Source organism: Mus musculus, chromosome 4 (genome assembly GCF_000001635.26).
Source record: "Mus musculus strain C57BL/6J chromosome 4, GRCm38.p6 C57BL/6J".
NCBI classification, from domain to species: domain Eukaryota; kingdom Metazoa; phylum Chordata; class Mammalia; order Rodentia; family Muridae; genus Mus; species Mus musculus.
The window spans coordinates 105190402-105216171 of record NC_000070.6 but is presented as its reverse complement, the minus strand read 5'-3'; the positions used below and the strand labels follow the sequence as shown (position 1 = coordinate 105216171).

Here is a 25770-nt window from a genome sequence, read left to right as displayed (position 1 = left end):
TGAGAATAGCTCCAGGAAGAGAGCAAGGGAGTGCTTGTGAATGAGACCGCAGTATTGGCCATGGGAAAAGAATTCCTCACATGGAGTGGGACTGACAGCCAGCAGACCGACAGCCAGCACTGCCTCCATATCCATCAGGAACTGGAACACTGTGGAGCAAAGGGCTCGTGGTCAGGGATGACCCTGATGACCACGATGGGGACACTCCTTTGCCTTGACACATGGGTTATTCAATGACCGTGACAATCTTTCCAAAACCAATAAATTACTAAAGACCGACCTTGTGCAGCGACCTTCCACCCAGTGGCTGCTTTTGATCTGAAGTTAGTTAGGCAATGGCAGGAGGTAGGAGGCTTTGTGGCACCCCTACCAGCTCTACCACGAAATGGATGGGATCTTCCTGCTTAGCTCAGTTCACAAGCGCCAACCCAGGACTGTGGTTCTGGTCTCAAGAGGTTCTCTAGCCTGGAGCTTAGGGGCAGTAAGGAATTCTGGAGGCTCCCCTCATTCCCAGTTCATGGTACAGGTCCAAGCTACCCAAGAGGACAGTAAACCTTGCTGGCATGGCGCTGCCAAGTGTGCCTATGATCCTGAGCCAAAAGAGACTTTCCCAGTATCAAGGAGAGTCTGAAAGAGCTTCAGCAAGGACCTCAGCACTCCAAAACAGCAGCAGCAGCAGCAGCAGCAACAACAACAGTAACAGTAACAACAATCGAGTTGCATAGGAAAGGACTGAGGAGAGCTGAACAAAACCAGTTAGTTACCCCGATCACATCCAACCTGCTCCTGACCTCTGGTCCTGCCTGTGTTTGTTTCTGTTTGTGAAGGGTTCTGAGCTGAAGAACTTGGTGCTCAGAACCCAGGGACTAAGCATTATTGGGACACTGTGATGGACACTGTGCAAGAGCGCAGTCCTGCAGTGAGAACGAGATTCCACATGTGAGCCTGGCCGGGTCATCCTGCTTTTCTGAAGTCCCATTTCTGTGTCGAGCCTCAGAGCTGCTCATTTTTTTTTTTTTAAATGCTGCAAGTGTGCATCATGTTCAAAAACCGGAAAGACATATCAGTGAAATCTGGTTTGTTGCAAAAAGTAACAGAAATAACGATACCCCTGCATCCTAACAATTTTTCTTGCTGGTGCTAAGATTGTGCTTCCAATTGCTCAGACAGAACTGCTGGTTGGGGGTGTGGGGAGGATTATAGTAAAAGGTGTGTGTCTGCCTCCCTTCCCCACGGGAATGCACATGGAACCTTGGCATCCATATCATACTCCAAAAATGGAGTTCTCGCCCTGGTCCTAGCTTCAAAACTGGGATCCTGCAGAGTTGGAATTCCTTATACAAGAACTTCTTATACTTAGTTCTGTCTACCTGGGTGTGAGCCCTGCTCTCAGCCTCTCTAATTCTTGCTAAGTCATTGGTGTTTCTGCACTGTGATCTGCATACTGGAGAAACAGGTCCGTACAGTCCTCTCCCTTCCTTTCCACTGCTCTTGGGACAGGTGGCTTAAGAGAGAAAAGGCAGTTTGTCCTCCTGGGGTTCCTAACTATCCTTTTTCTGAGAGGCAGGATAGGTCAGCCACACCCAGAGTGAGAAACTTGCTCTCCAGTCTCCTCCTTGGCTACCTCCTGGCCCTGACTCCTGTGCTTGGCAGAAGGCCACATGATATAAACCAGAGCTTCCCTCTGTTGAGTTATTATTCAACTGCTTGGAAGACAAAAGATTTTTTTTTTTACCTGACCCTTTCTTCCTTTCCAGGAAATCAAATCTCATTTTCCATCATTATCAAGGGGAAGGAATGGAAGTGAGCGTTCTGCCAAGCACTGAGTTAGACAGTGAGCTAGGTGTTTAATAACCTGCAACCACCACCATCATCATGACAGGTGGACACCAGGGTGCTATGGCACAGATGAAGAGACCAACACAGAAGAGGCCATGTTGCTCAAGGCAATAGAGAGCTCCGAATTAAACAGGAAAAAAAAAAAAAAAAAAAAGAAAAAAAGCCTTTCTGAATCTGTGATCTAACCCAAGTCTTGACTTTCTTAAACTTATCTCTTCAGGAGAAAGAGAGAGAGAGAGAGAGAGAGAGAGAGAGAGAGAGAGAGAAACCATCCCAAGGAGTGATCCAGTTGTCTTCTGGGACAAGTTCCTGGAGTTCCAGGTTCCTCTACCTCACTGTCTCATGCTGATACACACTCACGTCTCAAAGGCAGACACACCGTCTGTCTAAATGAGTGGAAGGCACAGGCCTGGGTGTCTCTGAGCTCACTTCATCAGCAGAGCTTACGGCCCTTTCCTCTGTGCTCCATCCACCCCCAGCCTGAATCAGGGAGCTTCGTCGACTCTGTCACAACTATATGGTTTTATGGTTTTTCTCCACAAAATTACGAGTATTTTTGGTGGCTCCAGGTGCTTGCACAGGTCCTGGCTCACAAGTGCTCACAAATGGGTGGATGAATAGACAGATGGAATGAAGAGGAAAGGAAAAACATATGGTACAGTGGTTTGTGCACATCCCCCCCCCCAAAAAAAAAAACCCAGCAATCATGTTCCAATGAGAGGTTGGAATATGTTCTCCCAGGATCTGTGGGAATGCCTCATGGGCACCCCAGACCCTATGCTCTGGGATTCCAAACACTGAACAAAACCTCAATGACTAATAGCCACAGCCTGGAGAATGTGGCCATCAGAGGTCAGCCACTTCCCTGTTTCCTTGGTACCCAACAGATCCTATGACATATAAACAGTTCTCATGGGCAGTACAGAAAAAGCCAATGGGTAAAGAGTTCAGCAAAGAGGTTGAAGCCTTGTCCCTAGGCCACATGGGCTCTTGATAATCTAACAAGTCCATAAGTAAGATGCATTGGAATAGAAAAGACTATTGAACTGTGACCATCAAATGACCTGAGGGTCATCCAACACTCCTTCATTCATCAACCATTCACTGAACTCTAGTTAAGGAAGTGAAGGGGCATAAGCGGGGCCAGGAATGGTGGATGAAGCTGTCTATTTTAAGCAGGGAGGGCTTCTCTGAGAAGGAGACTGGACTTGCAGGGAAGAGCCTGGATATAAGCCTGCTGCAGCCTGTATGCACTGCAGAAGGGGAAGGTGGGGCTCGTGATCCCAGAGGTTAGTGATCAGCTATCACCTGTGCTCTCTAACCCCTGCTGCAGGACTGCAAGGGACACCTGATACTCTGGAGGTAGGAGGCGTAGTGTGTGCTTCCAAGTACTGTGGGTCTCTCTGGTTCCTCCTGATCTCACCGGATCAACCCCACCATGATTCCAAGCAACCTTAATAAACCACTCATCTCCCCAGCCCAACGGGCCATGCCATCACCTCTGTCTTCCTGGCCCTCTGTCTGAACCGTGTGATCAAGCCTAATGGAATTCCATCTTCCCACTCCTATCATGGCACTTGGTGCACGACAGGAGCTCACTAAATATTTGCCAAATGCTGAATGGGAAAGGCCCAGGTCTGAGCCCTCAGAGGAGCCCTAGAGGGTATCAAAGAATCTGCTACCACAGTGGAGATACCAGGTGAGCTACAAAAATTGGTGTCTGTCCTCCTAGTGTTGCTGTTTTATCCAGATAACTACAATGTCCTCATACCCCGATGATGGAGGCAAAGGGCCAATCTAGATGTGGTCCCTTGGGACACAGGCAAAGGCCCAGAGGTATGCGCTGTTGCTTTGTTTGTTTATTAGCATCTGCATCAACCTCTGACAATCCTTAACCGCGTCCTTAAGCTTCCGTGCCCAGAGATAATTTGGGGTTTGGGCCATGGTTTTTTCTTAGCCATCCATTTTGCAAATCCAAATGCAATTTGGAGTGCCCTTCAAAGCTACGGAAGCTGCAGTGGATGGCTGAAGCTGACAGGCCCACAGTGGGGATGCTTGGTGTGTCTTGTCAGCCCCTGTCTGTGAACGCCATGATTACACGGGCACAAGTTTGGCCCCCATGACTGCCCTTCCTCTTTCTCAGCACACAGAGGACTTTAAAATTCTTTAAAATATGCAGACCAAGAGAGTGGTGAACAGCACTGACGCCCACTCTTGCTTTCCTTTCATTTGTCAGATGGAGAGAGTAGGGCCAGATCAGAATGGTGGCAACCAAGATACATGTGACAGTCTCTATTTTACAGATGAGTACACTGAGGCAAGTATCTCACTCACAGTTCACAACTCGTGATGGGCATCTGTGTGACTCTAGAGGCAAAAGCAGTCGAGTATTGAGCTCAGCTGGTTCACAAATGATTCTCCCCAGTGCTTCGGGAAAGCCGTGGCTCACAGGTTCTTAGAAAAGTTCAGGGTATACAGGGGTAGGTCAGGATCGATGCCCAACTCTGGCACTTCCTGAAGTCCACCATAAAAGCACCGGGAGAGGGCTGAAGGGCTTGTCTGGCTGATCTCGGGATTTCTATCCACCCTCAGGTATCGAGCTTCAGACTGCCTTGAGAAAGTTTTGCACGTGGGAAACTGGAAAAGCCTAGGATTTCTGTGAAATGCCACCCAAAACCTAGTTCTGAAGAAAACCACAGCTCTCGCTTTCAGCCTTTTGCTTCTGAGGTTGCTTTAAGGCAGATAACTTGTTGTGTAGGGGTCTCTGTGTCCATGTGTGTTGTGTGTTTCTGCATGTATGGTGTCTTTAAGGAATGAACATTGAATGTGTGCGTTCTTGCACTTGTTCCTAAGATCCTGTGGTGTGCATGTAATCAGGTGAGGTGCATGTGTGTATGTGTGTGTTCACGCATGTGGGCGCCTGCATGCACATACATGAAAATATACCAGGAAACAAGGGCTTAGCACCAATTTATCCATCCATCCCTCACTCTCCTTTCTCTGTCTCTTTTTCTCTTATTTTCAGCTTCTCTCACTCCCTTCTTCCAGCAGTGTGAAGGCACAAATTTTCCCCTCCCTCAGAGAGATACAAATAGATCTTCAAGGACAATGAATCCCTCACTCAGTCATCCTCTGTACAGACTCCCTTCTGTAACCACAGCTCCTGAAGGACCAAGGAGTGAATAATCACATTAAAGCAGACAGGAAGGGTTGCTGTCTTCCCCTTCAGGTGGGATTGAAATGCTGTCCAACGCTCGAATGACATAGGCTACTTTCCATAAAGGTTTGGTTTCAGATTTTTTTGTAGCTAGCACAATGACAAGGGGCCACAGTGCCCACTGGGGATGGCTATCCTTCAAGTGCCTTCTCTGTCTTACTGGCTGTACAATGTCCTTATGAACTTCTCAGATTCAAGCCTGTTTCACAAACAAGATAATCAAAGTCAAGCCCCTAAGCTGCAGAGAGAAGCGGATGTTTTGTTGTAAGCTACAGACATGGTGCCTGGCCCACAGCAGGACCCCCAAACATGTCAGCGCACACCTTCTGGGTCACTGCAGAGGATACCCTATCCAGTACTGGCTTCAAAAGAATTCGGTATTTTTCTCTTGGAATAAAATGAAGGGACATCAAGGGGCAAATGAACACACATACAATTCTCCTAAGTACTTTTACAAAATACTGAAATTACATTTGTGAAATTGCTTCCAGCCCTGGCAAAATACACACAGGGAACAGAAACTCTAAATATCTGCTAAATTATCCTTTCTAAGAGCAAAACAAAAACAAGCAAAGGAAGAGCGGAGGGGAGTGCCGTGTTTGAATAGTGAGATCCAGGTCGAATGATTTTATAGGTCGGGGCCCACCCTGTAGCACTGCATCCTGGGTAATGGGGAGCCAGAGGCCTCTGAACTTGGAAGGGAGAAGGGGGAAAGCAAAACAAAACAAACTCTGTTGTTTTTTCCAATTCCTAATTATGCTTCTTAAGAAAGTTGAAATCGAAATGTTCTTTTTCCAAACAGCTTCCACTCTCCACGGCTACGTCTGACCTCTCTGCACCTTCTCGTGCTGAACTCCTCTGGGCTAGCTGAGTGCAGGAAGTGTTTTTGCTCTGGACCTGGCTCATAGAGTGTGGAAAGGCAGGGAAGGCCATGTCTAACTGACGAAGGGGAGCAGAGCAGCCCGCTGTCCCCCAGGCAGCTAGAGCAGAGGAGGCTGTCCACCCGCACTGTCAGGGCGTGTCCAAGGAGGCCAGCTGCCTGGGAAGAGCATCGGGTGAACCCAAATCACATCTCTATCCCCAAGGCAAATGAACTCAGACACACTTCTTACTGTCTCTAGATCCAGGAAATAGGAATATTGCACTTCACACACGTCCTCCTGGACGCACAAGTAGTTTGTAAAAGCCAAATCGCTCTCAGCAAGGGAGATAAGGAAGGCCAGTGAGATGGGTCAGAGGGTAAAGGGACTCGCTACTTGGCAATGGAAGCAACCCTGCTGACCCGGGTCCAGTCCCTGAAAGCTAGGTAAGGGTTGAAGAGAACTGATTCTGACCCCCGTAGGCACGCCACAGAGTGTGTGCTATCGATCCAGTACGGATACAAACCATATGGTGAAGAACCATTGGGGGTCAGAACCCCTGAATCTGAACGGCACTGCTGGTGCTTTTGTCAATTTGACAGTTCACCTGGATTCTCTGGGTCTAATAACCTTCTCCCGCTCCAGGGTGCTATCTATCTGTAACAAAGGTGTCCTTGGCCTTCCAGAAAGCAGCGCTTGTACCGTAAATACCACGCAGGTACCTTCTAGCGCTCTATAGTTTCAAAGTGGACACACAGTCCCTACCTCACAGCAGGGTGAACAGAGGTTTTTAACCTGAAAATTAGAAAAAGCTGAGAGAGTAATGGCACTTCTGCTAAGGTAGAGTTGAGCTCTGATGAAACGTAATGTTCCCAGCTCATGTCTACCCCCACGCCCCACCTCCGCCCCACAAGCATTTCACATGAACTATGTCCTCACAGATGGTAAGGGGATAAGCTAGGGCTGAGCTCTGCTCCTGTTGGAGGATAGAGACTTACCACCAGATACAGCATAGTGAACATGGAGAAGGAGGCGTGGCCCGAGAAGAAGGACTTCCTGCAAGGACAAGAGAAGGCCATGAAAGGACTGTATTCACAGGGATTCACATCCCCAGTGTTCACTCATCTGGCTTCCCTTCCTAGACTCTGACCTTGACAGCAGACACTGAATCTCGTTCATTTTTGCATCCCAGGGAGTGCTTTGGATACATGCCTGGAGCATAGCAGGCACACATCAATAAACAAGAGGTTTACCACCCCTGTACCATAATGACTTATTTACACATCTGTCTCAATCATTTGGCCTATGAGTTCTTCAAGAGTAGGCACTATGTCTTCTCCCTCATCTACACCAGAGCCCAGCACCTGAGGGTGTTCAGTAGGCGCCCTCCAATCTTCACTGTATCGAGATAGAGACCTGCCATGTCGTTCTATGTGGTGGCGGCGCCCTACCTGGCCTCCTGTACTTTGCTGTCTTCTCCTCTGCACCTGTAGTTCTGAATGTAGCCCTCGGAGCAATTGATCTGACTGAAATCAGGGTCACAGACGCTCAGGAAGTGAGGCCTCAGGCGCCCGATGGACACTTTGGCGATGTCGGTGAAGGACTGGCTAATGGCACAGCCGAAAAGGAAGCATCCCACTTGCTTATAGAGAGCTGCCACATACGGGTTCTGAGTGGTGGAGCGGGACTTCTCCTTGAGGTAATAGATCCGGTAGAATTCCCCTGTAATGATCTGAAAGGAAACCAATGAGGGAGTTAGGGAGGCGCGAGGCATCCTTGAAGACCACGTTTAGTGACACGGGAGAACAGATGACCGATCGGTAACTATAAGGTACAATCTACAAAATCCGAATTCCCCACTTAAGTAAGCATATTCACGTAAACACATAAGGGGAAGATTCAAAATGCGAACGTGGCTGCCATTTCCTTCTTTAAAAAGATCCTTACATCTCCATAGTATCTCCATACCAACAGTAGAACCCACCCACAAAATAAGTAGATGTATCTACACCTTTATAAGACTAACCTATATGTGTATATATAGTCATCAAAAAAGGACTCAGCTACAGAAAACAGAAGAAAATTAAGCCTCAAGGGCATGACTAAGGGTGGTTGCATGTCAGGGGAACCACGTAGGCACATCTTAGGGTTCTGGGATGTGGTGAAGTACCCCTGACTCTGGTGAAGGTCCCACCTTGGCACTAGCATTGATAAGTGTTTCCACAGTGAATACCCCAGTCGGTCCTGAGTGAATCCAGCCTCTGCCACCTACTCCACACATCTGGGCTCTAAACCCCTCAAGCCTCACGTGCTTCAGCCTCCTTCCCCATAAAAGGAGGCTGCTCGCCTTTGCAGAATGGCTGGTTTATATGAAAGAACACTGGTGGAAAAGTGCTGAGTCATGGAAAGACAGGCTTTTTATTTCTTATATTTATTAACATTTATTTAGTTAGTTTTCTAGACTGAGGACTGAACCTAAGGCCCCACACTGACTGACATCTCTAGTCCTATTTTATTTTTCACATATGTAGCATGATGAACAAACAAAACACTGGTCTAACCTGGGCACCGTGGCACACACCTACAATCCCAGCACTGGAAGGCCTAGGCAGGAAGATGAAGGATTCAAGGCCAGACTGGGCTCCACAGTGAGGCTCTGTCTCAAAAACAAACAGAAACACCTAAATAAAAGCCAAGAAACATTCAATATGGTGCCTTTAGGAGTCTGAATTCCTCAATCAAGCTGGGTTTTCTCCTTGGGTTTGAGAGCCAAAGGAGAAGGCTGGGTCACATGCTCTTCCCACAATGTCTTCCTGCTGCTCAAACTGCCTGGCTTTTCAGCAAGCAGGGGCCAGCTGTCACTCTGTAAGGTTACTGTGGACAGCATCTTTTTGTCATTAGATCAAATTGCCTTTGGTGAAACACATGTGGATAGTGTACACATGTGGATAGTGTCTCCCTGACTCGGCCGAATTGCTTGGGTAAAACACAACCGTGCAGTGCCCCCTCCCCCTTTCTTAACTCCACAGCACAGCTGTGGCCACTTCCTGGTTGCAACTCCAGGCCAGGAGCAGGGATGGTCGGCTCATCACTCACCACAAAAGTCCCTTTCACACTTCCTCCCATGAAGGATTATGGACCACACTTGCCCGCCCTTTCGGTGAGCAGACGCGTTCACAACCACAAGGGAAGCAATAGATTGGCACATTCAGGGCACTCCTTTGCAGAGGTCCTTTGTAAAGGAATAACTTTACAGTGGGGAAAGGCATCAAAGCAGGAGTCTAATCTGGGTCCTCAAAGGCCCCAAAGTGTGGGGAAGGATGGTGTGTAGGATAAACATAGCAGCTGGGCCCAGCGACAAGCAGGGGCAGGAGAGGGAGCAAGGCACGCTGACACAAGAGCCCTAGTTGACTGTGTTTATAAGTGCCACACCTTTTCCAGATCACTTTGTGGATGATTCTATAGGGACAGGGGTGGTCAAAGGCCGGCCCAGTCAGCGTGCTTGCCTAGCTAGTCCCTGAGAAAGCAGAATATTTAGCTCTTCATAGGGCCTCAGAAATGCTCACTAAAGAAACAGACAAATGTCAGGGAGCAGGAGGAGTCGATCCTTGAAGACATGTGACCTGGCAGTGTCCCCTAATCCTTGCCGAGGTCCCTCTGATAACATATAAGAGATGAAATCTGAGTGTCACGGCAGGTCAGAAATGAAGGCAACCATTCTGTGCTGAAGAGACTGGGGCCCAAATATCCCACCCAGGCACACACACTCAGTCTTTGCCCAACGTTCTCTACCCCCATCCTCAACTCATTTCCCTCTTCCAACCTGTTTACACTTTTACCCTATGGAATCTTATAGGCTAACAAGTTCCAGATGTCCACTGCCACAGCCCCGATTGCTGACTCCTTCTGATTCTTTATTTATAAATCACACTCAGGTGTGTTTACGTGCAGGGAGTGGGGGTGGCCACTGAATAAGTATCAAGTACCCATGATGGGAGTCCTCCACTCACAGGGTGAATCTGGAGCAGGTCAACTTCTCTATCCGCAGAATCGTGACTTAGTACTTCCTAAGAGCGATGCCATTAACTCTCTTCTGACCCAGCTTCCTAACCAAGCAGAGGCAACAGGTCAGACAACAGTAGAGGAAGGTTTCTTGTAAGAACTACCTATAAGCTGGGAGCAGAACCAAGGCCCTGGGCACAATACCTGCCCTCGGATTGCTCCTGAGTTGCCAGGACCAGGCCACACTGACAAAGAAATCCTGGCTCAAGCCTCATGCAGTGTGATTTTCTGTGACAAGGCAAGTCCGTTGTACAGATGGGGATTCTGGGGCTCTCTGAAGGATGGGAGATGACCGAGGAGTAAAGTCCACTGTCTCTCAGTTCCAAGACATGGGCAGGCTACCAGCTTGTTAGTGCCACTCTTATCAAAACCATTTCCTATGGTGGAGGAGCAGTTGTGTCTCCAGGACAGCCTTGCTGAAGCCATTTAGCAGACGCAAGGCTCCGGGACCACATGGCTTCTGGAGCCGCCCTGACAGATTGCACAGTTAATGAGCAGCAAATTATGTATTTTCTCCATCCCTTGTACAGAAGGGTCGCGGAGTCGACAACACAGCCATAAATCATCATTATGAACCAGGGGACTGGGCTTCTTGTAATCCTAACCCTTAAAGGCTATTTAATGAAACTTGGGCCGCACCTCTGCAGGAGGGGCGAAGGCTTAAACCGCTCCCTGACATGTTACTCGCCTTCTCTGGAGTCTCAGATTTACTACTTTCGGACTTTATTCATTATTCACAATGTTTTCATTCCTGGGTCATAAAATGAGCACCCCACCCCTCCTCCAAAGGCTTGGTCCCCACCCCCAGGGCCTTCATTCCTGCCACAGTCAGCAAAGTTCTGATAAGTTTCACTTTGGGAAAAAAAATGTCTTCTATGTTGATCTCTGAAGCAGCTAGCAGCGGATCTGAGGGGTGTGGGGGGGATGGCTGGCTGCCAGGCCGGCAGAGAACTCTCCCCTACCTGCCTTTTAAGGAGCTTGGCCCAGAGTCTGGAAACTCATACAGAGGAAGGCATGGCAATTAAGCCACAAGGGGACAGAAAGGGACGGGTCCTGGCCGGCAAGCCAGTGGTTGGGAGGTTGTCTCCAACTGTAAGAGAGAGCCTCTTCCTGTCTTTTGTGGTGAAAAAGAGCCCAGCTACCCACATCTTTACAGATGTTCCATTCAGGAGGGGAAATGGAGAGGGTCTTTAGGCTAGCCTTCCTGGGGAGGAAGGAGCAGCAACCTGGGAGCCAGTAAGTCTCAGTCTCATCATTCTAGTCCTTTGCAGTCACATGACTTCACCTGTCTGGGCTTAGGTGGTCCCTTATAGAAAATAGCATTAATAATATCCACCTGGCAAGGCTGGCAAGGAATTCAATGGGCGATATGTCAAATGCCTGGCACTTTGAAAGGCTCATTTTGGTTTTGGTTGTTTTTTCTTCTTCTTCTTCTTCTTCTTGCACGATTAGGATGTGGGAAATATGCCGTGCCAGGGCAGAAGCAGAAAATACGTGTGTGGTGGTTTTGATTTTGATCTTTCCAGGAAACAAGATAGAAGAAAAGAAGCCCATTGCAGAAGGACCCCACCACTACCACCACCGCTGCCGCCACCACCACCATCGCCGCCACCACCACTCAGCTGCTGTGTTGTTTTAAACATTTTGCTCTATTTATAAATCACCCCAAGAAAAAGTCATATTTTTACACAGTATGTCCTAACAATTCCTCTTCTAAAAACTGAGACGTCTTCCCCGGGTGACTCTGAAGGGCTAACATCCCGATACTCGGTTCTGCTTTAATAATATTTACATAGAACTTTACAGCTTACAAAGCGCTTTTCCCTCTGTCGAGCTGTCTGTTTCTCACAGAGCCCTGCAGGTCATTCTGGGATTACTGACACACTTTCCAAGTGAGAGCAGTAAAGGCCAGAGAGGCCAGTGAGTCACTCTGAATTAAAGGAGGAGAAGGGCAGGACAGCTTGGCAGCCCCATCGCCGACACCTGCCCTTCTCCCTCCCTCCTGGGTTCTTCTTAATGGTACCAAGATAGCCGTTTCCTTGAAGTCCCAGAAGATAGCTGGTCTTTGAGTCCCAAATACAAAGGCATACAAGTAAGGTCTCTTGTAGTGGATCCATTGCAACCAGATCTTGGGAGCCAGTATTTAGCATTTAAATACAAGCAGCACCAGACCAACCCATACAGGTCTACTACTGAGTTTATTTGTATGTTTATGTCCTTGTTAGCTTTACCCTAACCCCCAGACCTCGCGCATGTGTATATGGGTTAACGAACTTCTTTGCGCCAGAAGAGATTCAGTCAACAAACATTTGGCGATGGAGAATTGTTTTTTCTTTTTCTTTTTTTTTTCTCAGTCTCAAGGCTAAGGGAAAATATAATAGGCTTGGGTTTTGCCTTTCAAGATGGAATCAGGAATGGAGCTGAATTTTCTCTGAAGCCAAATGTTCCATCTGTTAGAAGGAAATGGCCAGATCTTTACTTGAGTAGAATTAAGTGATTGGAAAATTCCCACTCAGCTGTCTCCAGCATTTTGGCACTTCAGTGCCATGCTGCCTGAGAAAGGCTATACGTCACAGACATTTCTCAGGCTACAGTGGTGGGTGTGACAACTCTGACTTCTAACACAGATGACAAAGAGGCCAGAGAGAGAAACCTCAGAAGCCAATTATGGCTGCAGCCATCAGTGGCTGCCCTGTGCCCACAGGTCTCCTGAAGAACATGGTTTGAAGTACAGTTATTTTCCCAAATGGCAAGCGCTCCCAGCCAAAGTCCTCCTTGAAGAGATACTCTGCCAGTTCATGCCAGTCTCCTGGCAGCTCTTTCCAGAGTGTTGCAGGCTGCCAACTTCACAGTCCTCTTTCATGTTGAATTTGTCAGGTTTCCTTGATATTGTACCACTGTGCGTTTCTTCCTATTTCCAAGCTACGCTCTCCGTTTCCAATGTCTCCACACCTGGCTTTTACTCTTTCGTAGAGTGGTATCCCTGGCTCTCTGCTGTGATTTTAGCTGCTTCAAATGCTCTGTGAAGATGAAATGATCTCCTAAGGACGAACGGGCCCCCTCCCATCAATCCTGTCCCTGGCCTCTGATAATTCACCCAAATGGACATAAAACTGATACTAGTAGATCAGAGTTTAAGATTTAACCCATCCCCACCCTCCCCCCAAGACAACTTTCACCCCTGTATTTCTAGTCTATGTGCCCCTAAACCTAACAACAAAAACCCAGACCCTTAAGACCCCTCCATTTCCCTACTCACCACCATCAGCAACTATCCACAGATCCCTTGTGTCATCTTTTTTCCCCCTCTAGTTCCTCTCATATTGCCACCACGAGGGTTCAGGCTTCATTCTTACCATAGTTAAAAAACTGACCCTGCTAACTTAGAACAATATTCTTGTTGCTCTCTAGCAATTAACTGAAGTGAAAATTCCTCACCACCAGAGACCTTGACAGTCATGCCCCGGTCTTCTTTGTCTACCTGAACTTCGTCCTCACCCTTTTCCCTGTTTCTCCAGCCAAACAGGTCTGCTTTGCAGTTCCTGCCAGTGCCCTAGAGTTGCAAAATCTCCTCCATTGTTACAGAAATCCCCCTTCTCCTGCAAGTCAGGATCTCTGATGAAAATCCCATCCTTCCCCTTCAAGGAGGACTTCAAGTGCCAGCTGGTCTTGGCACCAAATTCAGGCATTTTCACCTGTGTACCCGGAGTAACAGGCACACTAAACCTGGCTCTCTATGTTACACCTGGCTCCTTATCCACAAACAGGAGGGTGGTGCTAGCATCAGCAGCGTGAGAGCCTGCTGATCATCAGATAGGATACATGCTCATTAAAAACTATCAAGTCTTTTTGTGTGAAAAGATCCCAAAGCCCTCTTTCTCTGAGATCCCAGGGACTGCAGACCTCACAGCCTCTACCCTTGGTCACCGAGAAGCAGAAGGGGAGAACAGTAGATTTCCTCAGTTTATTTCTCAGTCCCAAGCAGAAGAAAAATTTGACATGCGTTTTCCTTAAAGCGCTCTCATCCCTAGAACCCACGCTCTTTGTTTGTTTTTTGCCTAATCCGTCTCCCTCCTTGAGCTTTAACAGCACTGCTGGTGAACTCTCTTGCCTCTCCTTTAGACCACATGCTTCAAGGGCAAAATCACATCTTATACCTCAGCCACAGTGTCTACCACAATGACTGTGTGGTTTGAGGGAAGAACCCACTAAGCATCTTCCACACACAGTAGGTAGTTGTCTCCATCTTCCTCCTGTTCTTCCTCTTCTTTTTCTCTCATACTGGGGGTTGAGTCTCGGGCCTTGCACTTAGCTTGTCTCCTCTATTCTAATCATCTCACACAAACCACTACTACCTGCTCTCACCTGTGATCACTTGCCTGCTGGCCTGGGTGTTTGGTCTTCACACATGTAACTTTCTAAGACTAAGAACTCAAAGTTTTTATAGTTGACCAAAGAAAGACAAAAAAAAAAAAAAAAAAACAACCAACAAAAACAACAACAACAACAAAAACTCTACATGGCTCCAAATACATTGGAGGTTAAAAAAAAATGTTTTTTTTTTTTCATTAGAACACTTGGGCTTTTAAGCAAACCCAAGTTTTAATTCCCACTTTCACTTTTGTTCAGCACAGTAACCTTGGATGAAGTCACTCTCCTATGAACGCTTCAATGTCTTCACTCACTCATAAAATGGGGAAAATAATGCCTACTTCATATAGCCGCTGAAGAGCATTTAAGATAAGGCAAATTCGTTTCTAGTCCCTGAGCTCATAAAAGGATCTGACTCTGTCCCCGCCTGCTACACGCTGACTCACACAGACTCTGTCCCTCAGACCCATACACGCTGTTATTTAAACTGGAGACTCGTCAGCTTCATCCTAAATACTGATTTCAAATAGTCATGTACCCCAAGGTCTGTGCGTAGCTAGAAGGGAACTGCTGCCAGCCTCATCTCTTTCCAGGCAGTTGGGAGTGACACAGGTGGGCGGTGGAGAGGGAACAAACGAAACCCTAGACAGAGGCGGTCAATGCCTGTTTGTTAAATCACAAATAGATGCCCCCTCCCACCAGCCCCAAGGGATGAGAGGGTCTCCGAAGAACTCTGCAGCCATTTGATCAGGGGACAACATAACTGAAGGATTAATGTGGCCTCTCTGTTGGTGGTCTTGGTAATTGCACAGATGGAGTGGATTGTAAACTGGGGGACTGGGTCTCCCACTAAACTCACTGCTGGGCCAGCACAAGCTTCAGCCGGTTTTTTTTTTTTTTCAGTTGAAAACTCAACTAACCTTTAATGAGGAGCAATGTTGGGGAACCTTGTTTTCTTGGCAGACCTCTTACAGATAAAGGGAGGTTGGGGTGGGGGTGAGGAGACCTAATGAAGTCCAGATGTGGACCAACTGAAGCCTGATCCTGAATAAACAAGTCCTGGAGGTACTAAGCTCTTCTTCTTGTCTCTTCAGTAAGAAATTTGCATGTGGCACAGAGCACGCTCCCATGTTCCACACGGAGCATATTTGAGACTTTTGGGAAATAAACAAGATCCTTGGGCATCTCAGGACCAATGCTTTTGATTTTCTGTCCATGATTGAAAGCATACTTGGTCATTTTTATACATTTATACAAAGTTCCATAGTCTGAGTCTTGAACTAACAATATTAGGTCATATTGAATCAATCCCTACCTTGTGCAGCTAATAGAACATGAATGTTGTAAACAGGAGAAACCAGCACACTAACTACTGGACTAGAGGTAGGCAGACTGGGCGTTCTCAGGGATTTTTGGAAGGTAGGGGAGGAGGAAGCCAAAAGGATGCTTCCTAGTGATAGCTGCTTGAGGTTTTTACTCAGTGCCTCTCGTTCCATCAGAGGAGAAGACCTGGCATCGGTCTCCCAGGAAACCTGTCACCCAGCAGGAGGGACCAAAGCTAGACAGGAATCCCACTACAAGGCAATGAGTAGCGAAGGCACTGTTGACTTGTTTGAGATGGGGCACTTGTTGGCTGTCCCCTGAAACAGTGTGCACTTCACCATCAATACCCCACCCCTGGTACACTAGAGGCCTGCTAAATAGCTGTGGAAGAGGGGCAGATTTGCAGAGGCCAGCAGAGGTGTTCCGACTTTGAAAGCCTTGGTTGTAGGATCAAGCCGATTGCCCTGACTTAGCTAGTTACATGGAAGTCACTGATTATCCTTAGCCTCAGTTGTCTCGGCTCTTAATGTTCATTCTCCCAGGATGACTACCAGGGGCCAATAAGAGAATACACAAAGAAAAGCTACCCCACAGACAACATAGCACTGCAGAAAAGAAAGCGTGGGGGCTGGTGAGATGGCTCAGTGGTTAAGAGCACTGACTGCTCTTCCAAAGGTTCAAATCCCAGCAACCACATGGTGGCTCACAACCATCTGTAACGAAATATGACTCCCTCTTCTGGTGTGTCTGAAGACAGCTACAGTGTACTTACATATAATAAATAAATAAATCTTTAAAAAAAAAAAAGAAAAAGAAAGCGTGGATCACAGTGGTCACACATGGGAGAGCACTTGATGTAAAGGCCAAAATAAGCCCAGGGAGATAATGACTGGCTATCTCACTTTTACAGCCAGATGGTGCGGTGCCAAAGTCAGAGTTTCTTTGGGACGAATACTTTTGCACAGCTGGGTCTCCCAGGGGAAGTAGCTTGCTTAAGGCCTGTAGGGAAGGGAGGATGACCTATGACATTCCCGTGCGTCGATTCCTAGATAAAAACAATCTATGTGAACCCATTTTGGGATGTGGGCTTGGCAAGCACCGAGCCTATGATTATTGAACAGAACAATGAACATTCTGAGGCCGTATTAAGACCCTTCCCCATGTTATACTTGATTGGGCAGTGCAAGGCGCAGCTGAAGGAGAGAAAGCTAGATAGGACATGGGGTTTTTCTGGTTGCTCCTACCCTGGCTTCTGCTAGAGTCATTAAGCCTTTTTAAGGCAGGGTAGCGACTGTTGCTGTGCGGACCTGGAAGGAATTCTTATTATGCTATAATTCCAGAATCTGATACACATCTGAAAAAGAGGTCAAAATGACGAGAGTTTTTCCATAGCTTCTGCCTCAGAAAGGTGTCTGCTTTCTCTACAACCTCTGACAACTTGCATCTCGAAATCACCCTGATCTCCTCCTCCACCACCATTCCATTCCTCTGTGTGGCATCTGGGCAGACTGGATCAAGGGCATCCAAAGCAGTCAAGGCTTCTCTTACGGTTTGCAACAGACCTGACATTGAGCAGCAGGTCCAGGGCGGTTACGCAGCAAGCTGATTTTTCAGTTCTGCAACCTGCTCCCTTGGCATGACTGTCCCTCAGGCTCTCTGGTCACAAGTCCGATGCTTAGTGAAGACATCCAGGCTCATGGGGCAGTCAAGCTGGGAGAGTGGGCAATGCAGCCTGCTGCTGCTGTCTGCAGCTTGTATAGCTTTTCCAGAACTGATCATACTGATCAAAGCCAGTTACTCATCTGCCTCTGAGGTCTTCACGGAACTTTTCTCCAGGAGCACTCTTGGCATGACGGCAAGCAAGCAGGCAGGCAGGCAGGCTAGCAGACCACGATAGGTGATAGGAGCACATATGTCATATGTGCCTCTGGCTTAAATGCATTGGCAGCTGGAGCAGAAGGTAGAAGTCCTATTGCAAAGAGGACTGAGAAGCAAGTGGCCTCAGATCTAATTAGTGACACGAAGAGAGTGGGAATTCTTTTCCAGACTCCATCTTGGTTAAGTCATGTCACCACACTTTGAAACTGTGTCCTCATTTGTAATAAAGGCAGCTAACATTTATTGGGTAAACTTTACTATGTCTGGCATTGAGTTACTCTGAGTGTGTGTGTGTATGCACACACTGATCTCATTTCAAAACCTTAGCAAACATGACTACTTACAAACTCTTTCCATTTAACAGATGAATCTACTGAGGCACATCAACTTGCAACCTGCCCCGCAGCAGAGGAGCTCGGATGTGAACCAGAGCTTATACCCTTATGTAGCTCTTGGTGTTTCTTTAAGGGTGACCTTTATCATCACTCTCCATGTTTCCCTTGAACACAGTAGCTCTTGACCAGGACAGCTGTTATTGCTATGTATTTTTTCTTCTAGAATTTTTTTTACATTATAATTTTACTACTGGCAGAGGAGTTTTGCAACATATACCACATTGACCAGGCCAAAGGAAAACTTTCTGGGGTTGATTCTTTGCTTCAACCTTTAGGTGGGTCCCAGGAATCAAATTCACATTGCTCAGCAAGCCCTTCCACTTGCTGACCCATCTCATCTGCCCTGCTGTGTGCGCTGTGCATCTTTCTTGGTGTATCATCTCATCTGCCCTGCTGTGTGCGCTGTGCATCTTTCTTGGTATATCTCTGAACCATACAATGGCTTGATTGAAATCTATTTTTGCTTATTACCATTGCTTATCCTCTATTGAAGAGCCCAGCACAGGACTGTTTCAAGAAAAGCTAGGTATCTAGGGAAAACATCAAGGTGACATTAGTAAAGGGACAGGATAAGGAAACACCCAAGAGCAGGTGTGAAAAGAAACTAAGAATGTTGGAAGCTCTGGAGGAGGCATTCAGCAGGAGCAGACCTGCTAAGCGGGACTGGGACTTAGACAGGAAGGACGGAACAGCCGCCAGACAAGTTGCTTTAACATTTCCCTTGCCCATCCTGGGGCCTGGGAGAAGCCAGGGGCTGCGTCTATGTACAAGGCAGTGCACACTTCATCTAGAGAACTTTACAGGTGTTTGACTTTAGTGACAATCCTTTTGAGGAACTGTGAATACTGCCTTGATTTTATAGATAAGGAAACTGAGGGTTGCTGATAGCAATCTTTCACTTGATTCACATCGGAAAGATGTTTAATTCACTTTCTACTGCCAGCAACCCCGTGACACTCTGGGGATAACACCTGGTAGAAGGCCTGAACAGCATGTGATGTACCTGTCCTGGACCTGTTCTTATCACAAGACTCCTGGATTATAGCGTGCTCTCTCAAAGCATTCAATTAGCCAATCCCCGGGCTGTCACGAACACCTGTTCAAACCCCAGCAAGAGAGACTCTGTAATTATCTGCCTTCCACAACAAATGCCCTTTTCAGGAAAAGCCATTCTTCCAGGAGAACTCACTCCCACAACCATCAATTTGGAGCAATAGTAAATTGGACCTTTTATTTTTCAGCTTTTGAACAGAGATCCTTAGTGCACCCTCCCAAGCGACTAGTCTGCCAAATGGGCTGGGTTTTTTAAATTTTTTTTTTTAATTTTTAAAGATTGGAAAGAATTCTACAAGCTCTCCTTGCTATTGCTCAAATTCAAACTGTTGATTGTGTGCCTGGCTTATGGTGTGGGCATGGGTGTGTGTGTGTGTGTGAGAGAGAGAGAGAGAGAGAGAGAGACCAAAAGCGCGCGCGGGGGGGGGGGGGGGTGTTCAGAGTTTATAACCAGAACTGCAAGTCACAAGAAAAACTTGTGTTACCAGTATCTTACCTGTCACAACTCAAACCAGGCCAGATAAGCTAACTGCCTATTCTATGGAGCAGTTCATCTAGAAAGGTTAGCCATTCTGAAATGTATGTCTGAAAGCCCAGAAAGGGGCTTTGAAATCTACCAGGCACAGTGAACCCCAGGTCTTATTAACTATAGACTCTGAGTTTGTCTGTTATTGAATCACTCTGGGCTATAGATTTTTCTGTCTGCACAATGGGAATAGCAGCCCAAAATGCCACCTCCAAGCTAAGTGCCACAGGAGAGCCATTTGAGGATCTACGCGGTTCATGCAGATGTGTAGCCTCTCCTTTTCACCCCACTGCAGGAGTTCAAGGGCAGAGAACGAACACAGACAACGCTGGAGGCGTAGACAGTTGTAAACATGTAAAACTCACAAATCATTCTGCAGGCTTTCAAAGAATGACCCTCCCCGTCCCGACTCAAAAGGACAGATGCACTAAAAGAGGGTAGGGCCCAGGTGGGTCACACCCAAATTCCCAGGAGTTAGTTAGTACTGCTGGAAAGAATTCTGGAGCTGGTCACAGTTCTTGTGCGGCACGTTTCTGCAGTGCTGTTCATGGGGGCTTCCTTAAGGGAAGCATATGACAGCTGGACTTTATACGTACACCCTAGTGACCTGTTCAGCGATTAAGAGTTTTAATAGAGTTTTTAATAATTCGGCAATTAGTATTTTAATACTCACTGTGCTGCTAGTTCTATGTTAACGTGACACAAGCTAGAGTCATTTGAGAAAAGGAAACCTCTACGGGCCTGTGGGCACGCTGCCTGTGGGGCACTTTATAAATTGATGATTACATGTGGGGGGGCTCGGCTCACTATGAGCAGTGCTACCACTGGGCTGGCGGTCCTAGGTGCTAAAAGCAAGCAAGCTGAACAAGCCAGCAAGCAGCATTTCTTCATGGCCTCTGCTTCAGTTTCTGCCTCCAGGTTTCTGCTCTGACTTTCCTGGATACTGGACTGCTACCTGGAAATGTAAACTGAAATTAACCCTTTCCTCCCCAAGTTGCTTTTGGTCATGGTGTTTTCCACAGCAAATAGACCCTCTAGGTCTTTCATACTCTATTGTGATGTCGTGAAAACAACCTGCATGCTTCGTTATAAAAGATGCGGGCTTGCTAAGCAAAGGGTGGGGTCCGGATCAAATGCTCGGAATTCCAAGTCCTATTTATCTTACCGCCATAGCCTTGGGGCCAGAAAACTAAACAGTAGGCAGGAAAATGGCAAGGACATTCATTGCCACTGCTACAGCAGCTCAGCAAAGGCGAGGCAAGACCACAGAAAACACCTTGACCAGAGGGCAAGGATGGCTCTCAGCCTTCTAGCACAGTGACTTAGAGATCAGACGGTGACGTAAGGGATGTCTCTGCACTAATCTCAACTCTACCACTTAGATTAACTAAGTCTTACTCTATGGACATTAGAAGAGAAAAACCAATTATCTAAACTCCACGAGGTTGTTGTGACGATAACACATATTAAATAGTACAGAAAGACGTTGCTAAATGTTCATACGTTTATCTCCCAGTAGATGTGGACTATTGGAAATAGTATTAACTGCAAGAGACAAAACAATACTGAAGCTCTCTTTGGTGGCCATCTCTTTTGGCTGGCTGCAAACGTCAGTTGGCTTGGATATTTTGCCGTACAACACAGGAGGAAGTCCGGATCAGTATGGCAGAGGCAAGGGGACACTTACCGCCAGGATGGCGATGACGATCCCCACCGCACAGAGCACAGCATCGTTTATAGTCTCACTGACTTTCAGGGGATACTTGATGCTCTCGTCATTGCAGTAAAACCCTCGACGGTAAGGCTTAATGGTGCTTGTCTCGATGATGAGGAAGGGCAGAGCCGCTGGGAATACACACATGGGGGGAGGGGAGAGAAAAGAGAAGCTATCAGTGCAAAGGAGCCGAAGGGGAACACCTTACAGCAAAGGCTAGTCCAAGTATCAGATGGAAATACTAATGAAATTCCTACATTTGTGGTGTTGTTTGCGGTATTCTGTAGCATCTGTGGCGCTTTCACTACAGGAGTCCCCTCCCCCCTTTCATCAGCCCAGAGAATATGGCATTGTTCTCTTATTTGTTTTTTACCAAAGCACTCAACGAGGTAGTGAAAGAGTAGGGAATGGGGTCTTCCATAGCTCTACCAAACCCTGATACAAATTAATACCAGATCTTTAAGAATAATTAACGCAACCCAAGGCTAACGATATTCAGTTAGGTGTCCGGAGTGACCTCTCTGGGGCCCTCATCTCTGCTCTTAGAAGCTCGTCTGAAGACCACTTTCCATGCAGTTGCGCAGCCATCAGAGTCAGACAGCTTGGAGTTGAATCCCAGGTCCACCAGCTCCCAGCCATAGCTCCTGGTCTCAGTCAAACTCCCCCATCTCAGGCACCTCACAGGAAACGCGTGTGATGGGCAGTACTTTCCCATACATAAAGCCTCGTTGAAAGGGTCTGGCTCAACAGATGCCATTTCCAAGTCTTTCCCCTCACTATTCAGAGTCATAGACTTGAATTGAGCTCAGCCCTTCCATCTGATATACCAGGTCAGAGCCCAGGGGCACAGGAAGTACCAGGCAGATCTTAAAGCAGTGGCTGGTTATCAATGGCCTGCTAGTTCCACTCTCTCAGAAGTCATTGCTATTAGATTTTACCACCTGCCCAGACATTCCTCAAAGCCTGGAAGCAAAGAGCAAATGTCCACTGGAAGTCTTGCACGGATTCTATAGTCATCTCCTACTAGGGAACTTCTTGCTTCCAGAGACCCATTACATAGCCCTGGATGTTCTGAAACTCACAGAGATCCACCTGCCTCTGCCTCCCAAGTGCTGGGATCAAAGGCGTGTGCCACCACACCTGGCTGATTTACTTCTTGAAAGGCTCTGACATGAGCATGTTATTGCCCTGCTAAAGTGCCACTAAAGGCTCTCCCGAGAGAGAGAGAGAGAGAGAGAGAGAGAGAGAGAGAAAGAGAGAGGGAAAGAGAGAGAGAGAGAACCATAAAGCCTCTCACCCTGCCCAAGGCATGTCCCAGATCAGAACCTTGCTCCACCAGCCTCTGAGAGTCCTCGACAGGAAGGAGATACGTACAGGGTCTGGCTCACACAAATCCTGAGACTGACAAAGGACTGTCTCTGTGTTTGTGTTTATAATAAACCAGAGAGGTCACTCTAAAGCATCCTTTAAGCACTACGCCCCCTTCTTCAAGGGGAAAATCAAGAGGAATCTTTCACTCTTTTAGAGCTTAATGTCAACCACTCTAAGTGCCTAAATCCTTAATTTAACACTGCAAATTGGTTTCATCCAAATGTGAAATTCATTTGTGTAGGGGGGAGGGAAATATAGGGGGGGTAAACCAAAATAAGCAGTTGTTTAAAAAGTAAAATTCTCTTTTCATTTTTTAAAAAAATTATATTCATGTCACATTGCTCAAAGCCCCAGGTCGCCTCTGAAAAAGAAAAAAGTTCCATGAGCTGCACAATTTTTCAATTACTTTGGTCCAGACCAGCAGTGATAAAAACACGAGCTTTCCAAAAAAAAAAAAAAAAAAAAAAAAAGTATATTTATGTATCACAGTGCATACACACACGGATTTATTTGGTTTTATTCTTTGGATTTATTTGAATTCTACGGCTGTTTATTTTGTGCCCCCTAACTGCTTCCTGCTAGAACATCAATTTACTTTATCAAGTTCATACTCGTGCTTTGAAAAGAAGAACAGCAACACACCACAGCATCCATCGGGCCTGACCTTCTCAAAGTAAACACAGAGGGGCCTCTGAAAGGCAAGAACCATTAACTCTTAAAATTCTTCCTGCCTTGGAGTGGAGGGGGTGGGGAGGCAGTGGATACGTGTGCAGGCATAGTAGTGACAGAACTCAGCTGATGTTCTGGGGTTGGGCCTGGGACAGATATCATACAGGGCTTGGCCCATTTTTACTCTCTGGCCTAGAGATTTTGAAATAGGACCAAGTTGTCCATGAAGAGGGGCTGAGAAGCCAGAAACTGGTATTATAGCATAATTTTAGAACTCCGTGTGCTGTGATGAGATGCTGCCAGGCTGAGCTGCGGCCTCTGAGATGCTCGGCAGTCAGAGTGTTGCTAAGAAAACCCCTCAGTATAGGAACAGACTCTAGGTGCCTGACATTTGTGGCTCTAGCATCTATATTCAATAGTTTTCACATGATAGGCCTGTAAAACATATGTTTCTGAGGACAAGACATTTCTAAGAGAGCTCTGGAGTTATTTGAACAGGTTTTTTTTTTCACATCTTCAAAATTCCCCTTCCCATCTGCTGAATGAAAAGAATGAAATCTAACTTCAGTTTTCCTGGGATGACGGAATAAATCAATGTGTTCCTTCATTCACTGAACAAGTATGTATTGATTTCTAACTATGTTTGTTTGGTCTAGAGATACAAGAAATAGCCAGACACTGCCCTCAGGGAGTTTCCAATCCAGTCAGGGAAGACACACACACACACACACACACACACACACACACACACACAGTATATCAGTCTAGGAAGACTTGGTAGAAAGAAATTCAAAGCAATACACTGGACAACAACAGCGCAGAGTCTAAGACACACTGCAGACAAGTTATGTCAAAAGAAGAAGGGGGCCAAGGAGATGGCTCAGAAAGGAAAAACATCTGACGAGTTCTTTTGCCCTCTGTTTGGCTGGGAACAACACAGATAGATGCTTTATTTGCCTGTGGCTTGGGGTGGGTTTCCGGTTCTGATTATACGGGTGCTGACTAGAAACAGACAAGAAGTTTAGATTCTGTTTATTTTCTTGAAAGACGTGGAGATATCATTTAGAAAACCCAATGGCCTTTTCTATCTCCCTTACAAACTTGTGGTATTTACCGAGGGTGATGCCAGTCAAATCTTGACTTTGCTCCAGAAAGAGTTGCCGGAAACTGAATAATACTCCTCCAGCCAGACAAGCTAGCTCATGAGGCAGGAGACCATGCTTTGCAGCAGGAAAGCAATGAGAGGAAGAGAAGGAGGTATCCTTTCCAAAACAGGGCAGTCTGTTCCCTTCACTGCCACTATTTTTATTATCTTTTATTGTCTTCATTTAGCCTCAAGCAGACAAAGTCCCAGCACCAGAGGGCAAGATGCTAGACAGACCCTGCCCTGGAGAGTTCATGTGATTCAGGAGTCACAAACCCAAGAGTGCCATGGCTGAGGCTTGTGTAGAAAGGCACTGAGAGAACAAAACTCCTCTACTGAGCATTAAAAGTGTCCTGCAAGGGATGGAGACTTGAGCTGAGCTTGCAGGAGTTGGAGAAGCTTTTGGATCCACGGACCGTGTACACCTATAAAGACGCACTGCAAATTAAAGATTCTAGTCCTGGCAACTACAAAAGCTGGCAATTACAATTAGTGCAGAATACAATGTCCAACTTTGCTAGAGTCAGGAAAAGCTAGCCAAACAATGAACAGAAGAAAGGGAACCAGAGCAGCACAAAGGGTAATAATGATAGTTAACTTTTCCTGAGCAAGCACTATGTGCCCACACCTGAGGATTCCCACACACACTATTGTGGTCTAACCACCTAGTTACTGACTGACTGAGCTATGGAGATAAAAGAGGCGAAGTCTCAACCTCCAAGGAGCCCAAAGGCCAATCACAGAGAAGGAGCAAGTGAACCTACCCTATAGTTCAAAGAGATTAAAGCGATTTAGCGGAGTCACTCTGTAAGTTAATGGTGAAGCTGGATGGGGTTCAAATGACCTACCTAAATCTTGGGTGCTTTCTAGAGTGAGTCACTAAAAACAGAAGCACCCGTATGAACTCCCATGCCTCTGTAAGGGGGGGGGGGGGGAGAATAAAAGAAAGAAACACTTTAGAGCAGTCAAGACAGCCCTCCTAGCTAATGCTCTCCTAGCTACCACATGCCACACACGCACACTAATTAGATACACACATGTCTAATTCAATCAAAGATCTGAAGCCAATATCCCAGAATTTAGATTTATTGATAATAAAATGTGTATTATGAGCTCTCTGCAGCAAATCAGAGCCAGAAGAGAGAGAATAATCTAAAGTGTCTAGACCCAGGCTCAAGCCTCACTTCTCCTTTTAATCAAGGATCAATTAACTTCCCCTACCTCTAGGGGCTTCGTGGGATGTGTAGGCTGCAGAGGAGGCGAAATCTGAACTCAGTGACAAACACTTAATGGGCAGAAAATCAAAGCTCGAAGAAAGGCCGCTGTGTTGGTTTCAGGCCTTTGAAAC

At 46.8% G+C, this 25770-nt stretch overlaps 1 protein-coding gene across 1 annotated transcript in view; it reads right to left on the bottom strand.

Annotated features, from left to right (window-relative positions):
- Positions 1–25770, bottom strand: part of Plpp3 (phospholipid phosphatase 3) — a 75421-nt gene that overhangs the window by 16596 nt on the left and 33055 nt on the right. The window contains exons 2-4 of the mRNA NM_080555.2: positions 21212–21369; positions 7368–7648; positions 6915–6972 (exon numbers count right to left, since the gene is read on the bottom strand). Of these exons, the coding sequence (NP_542122.1) occupies positions 6915–6972; positions 7368–7648; positions 21212–21369 (497 nt within the window). The remainder of the gene's footprint in view (positions 1–6914; positions 6973–7367; positions 7649–21211; positions 21370–25770) is intronic.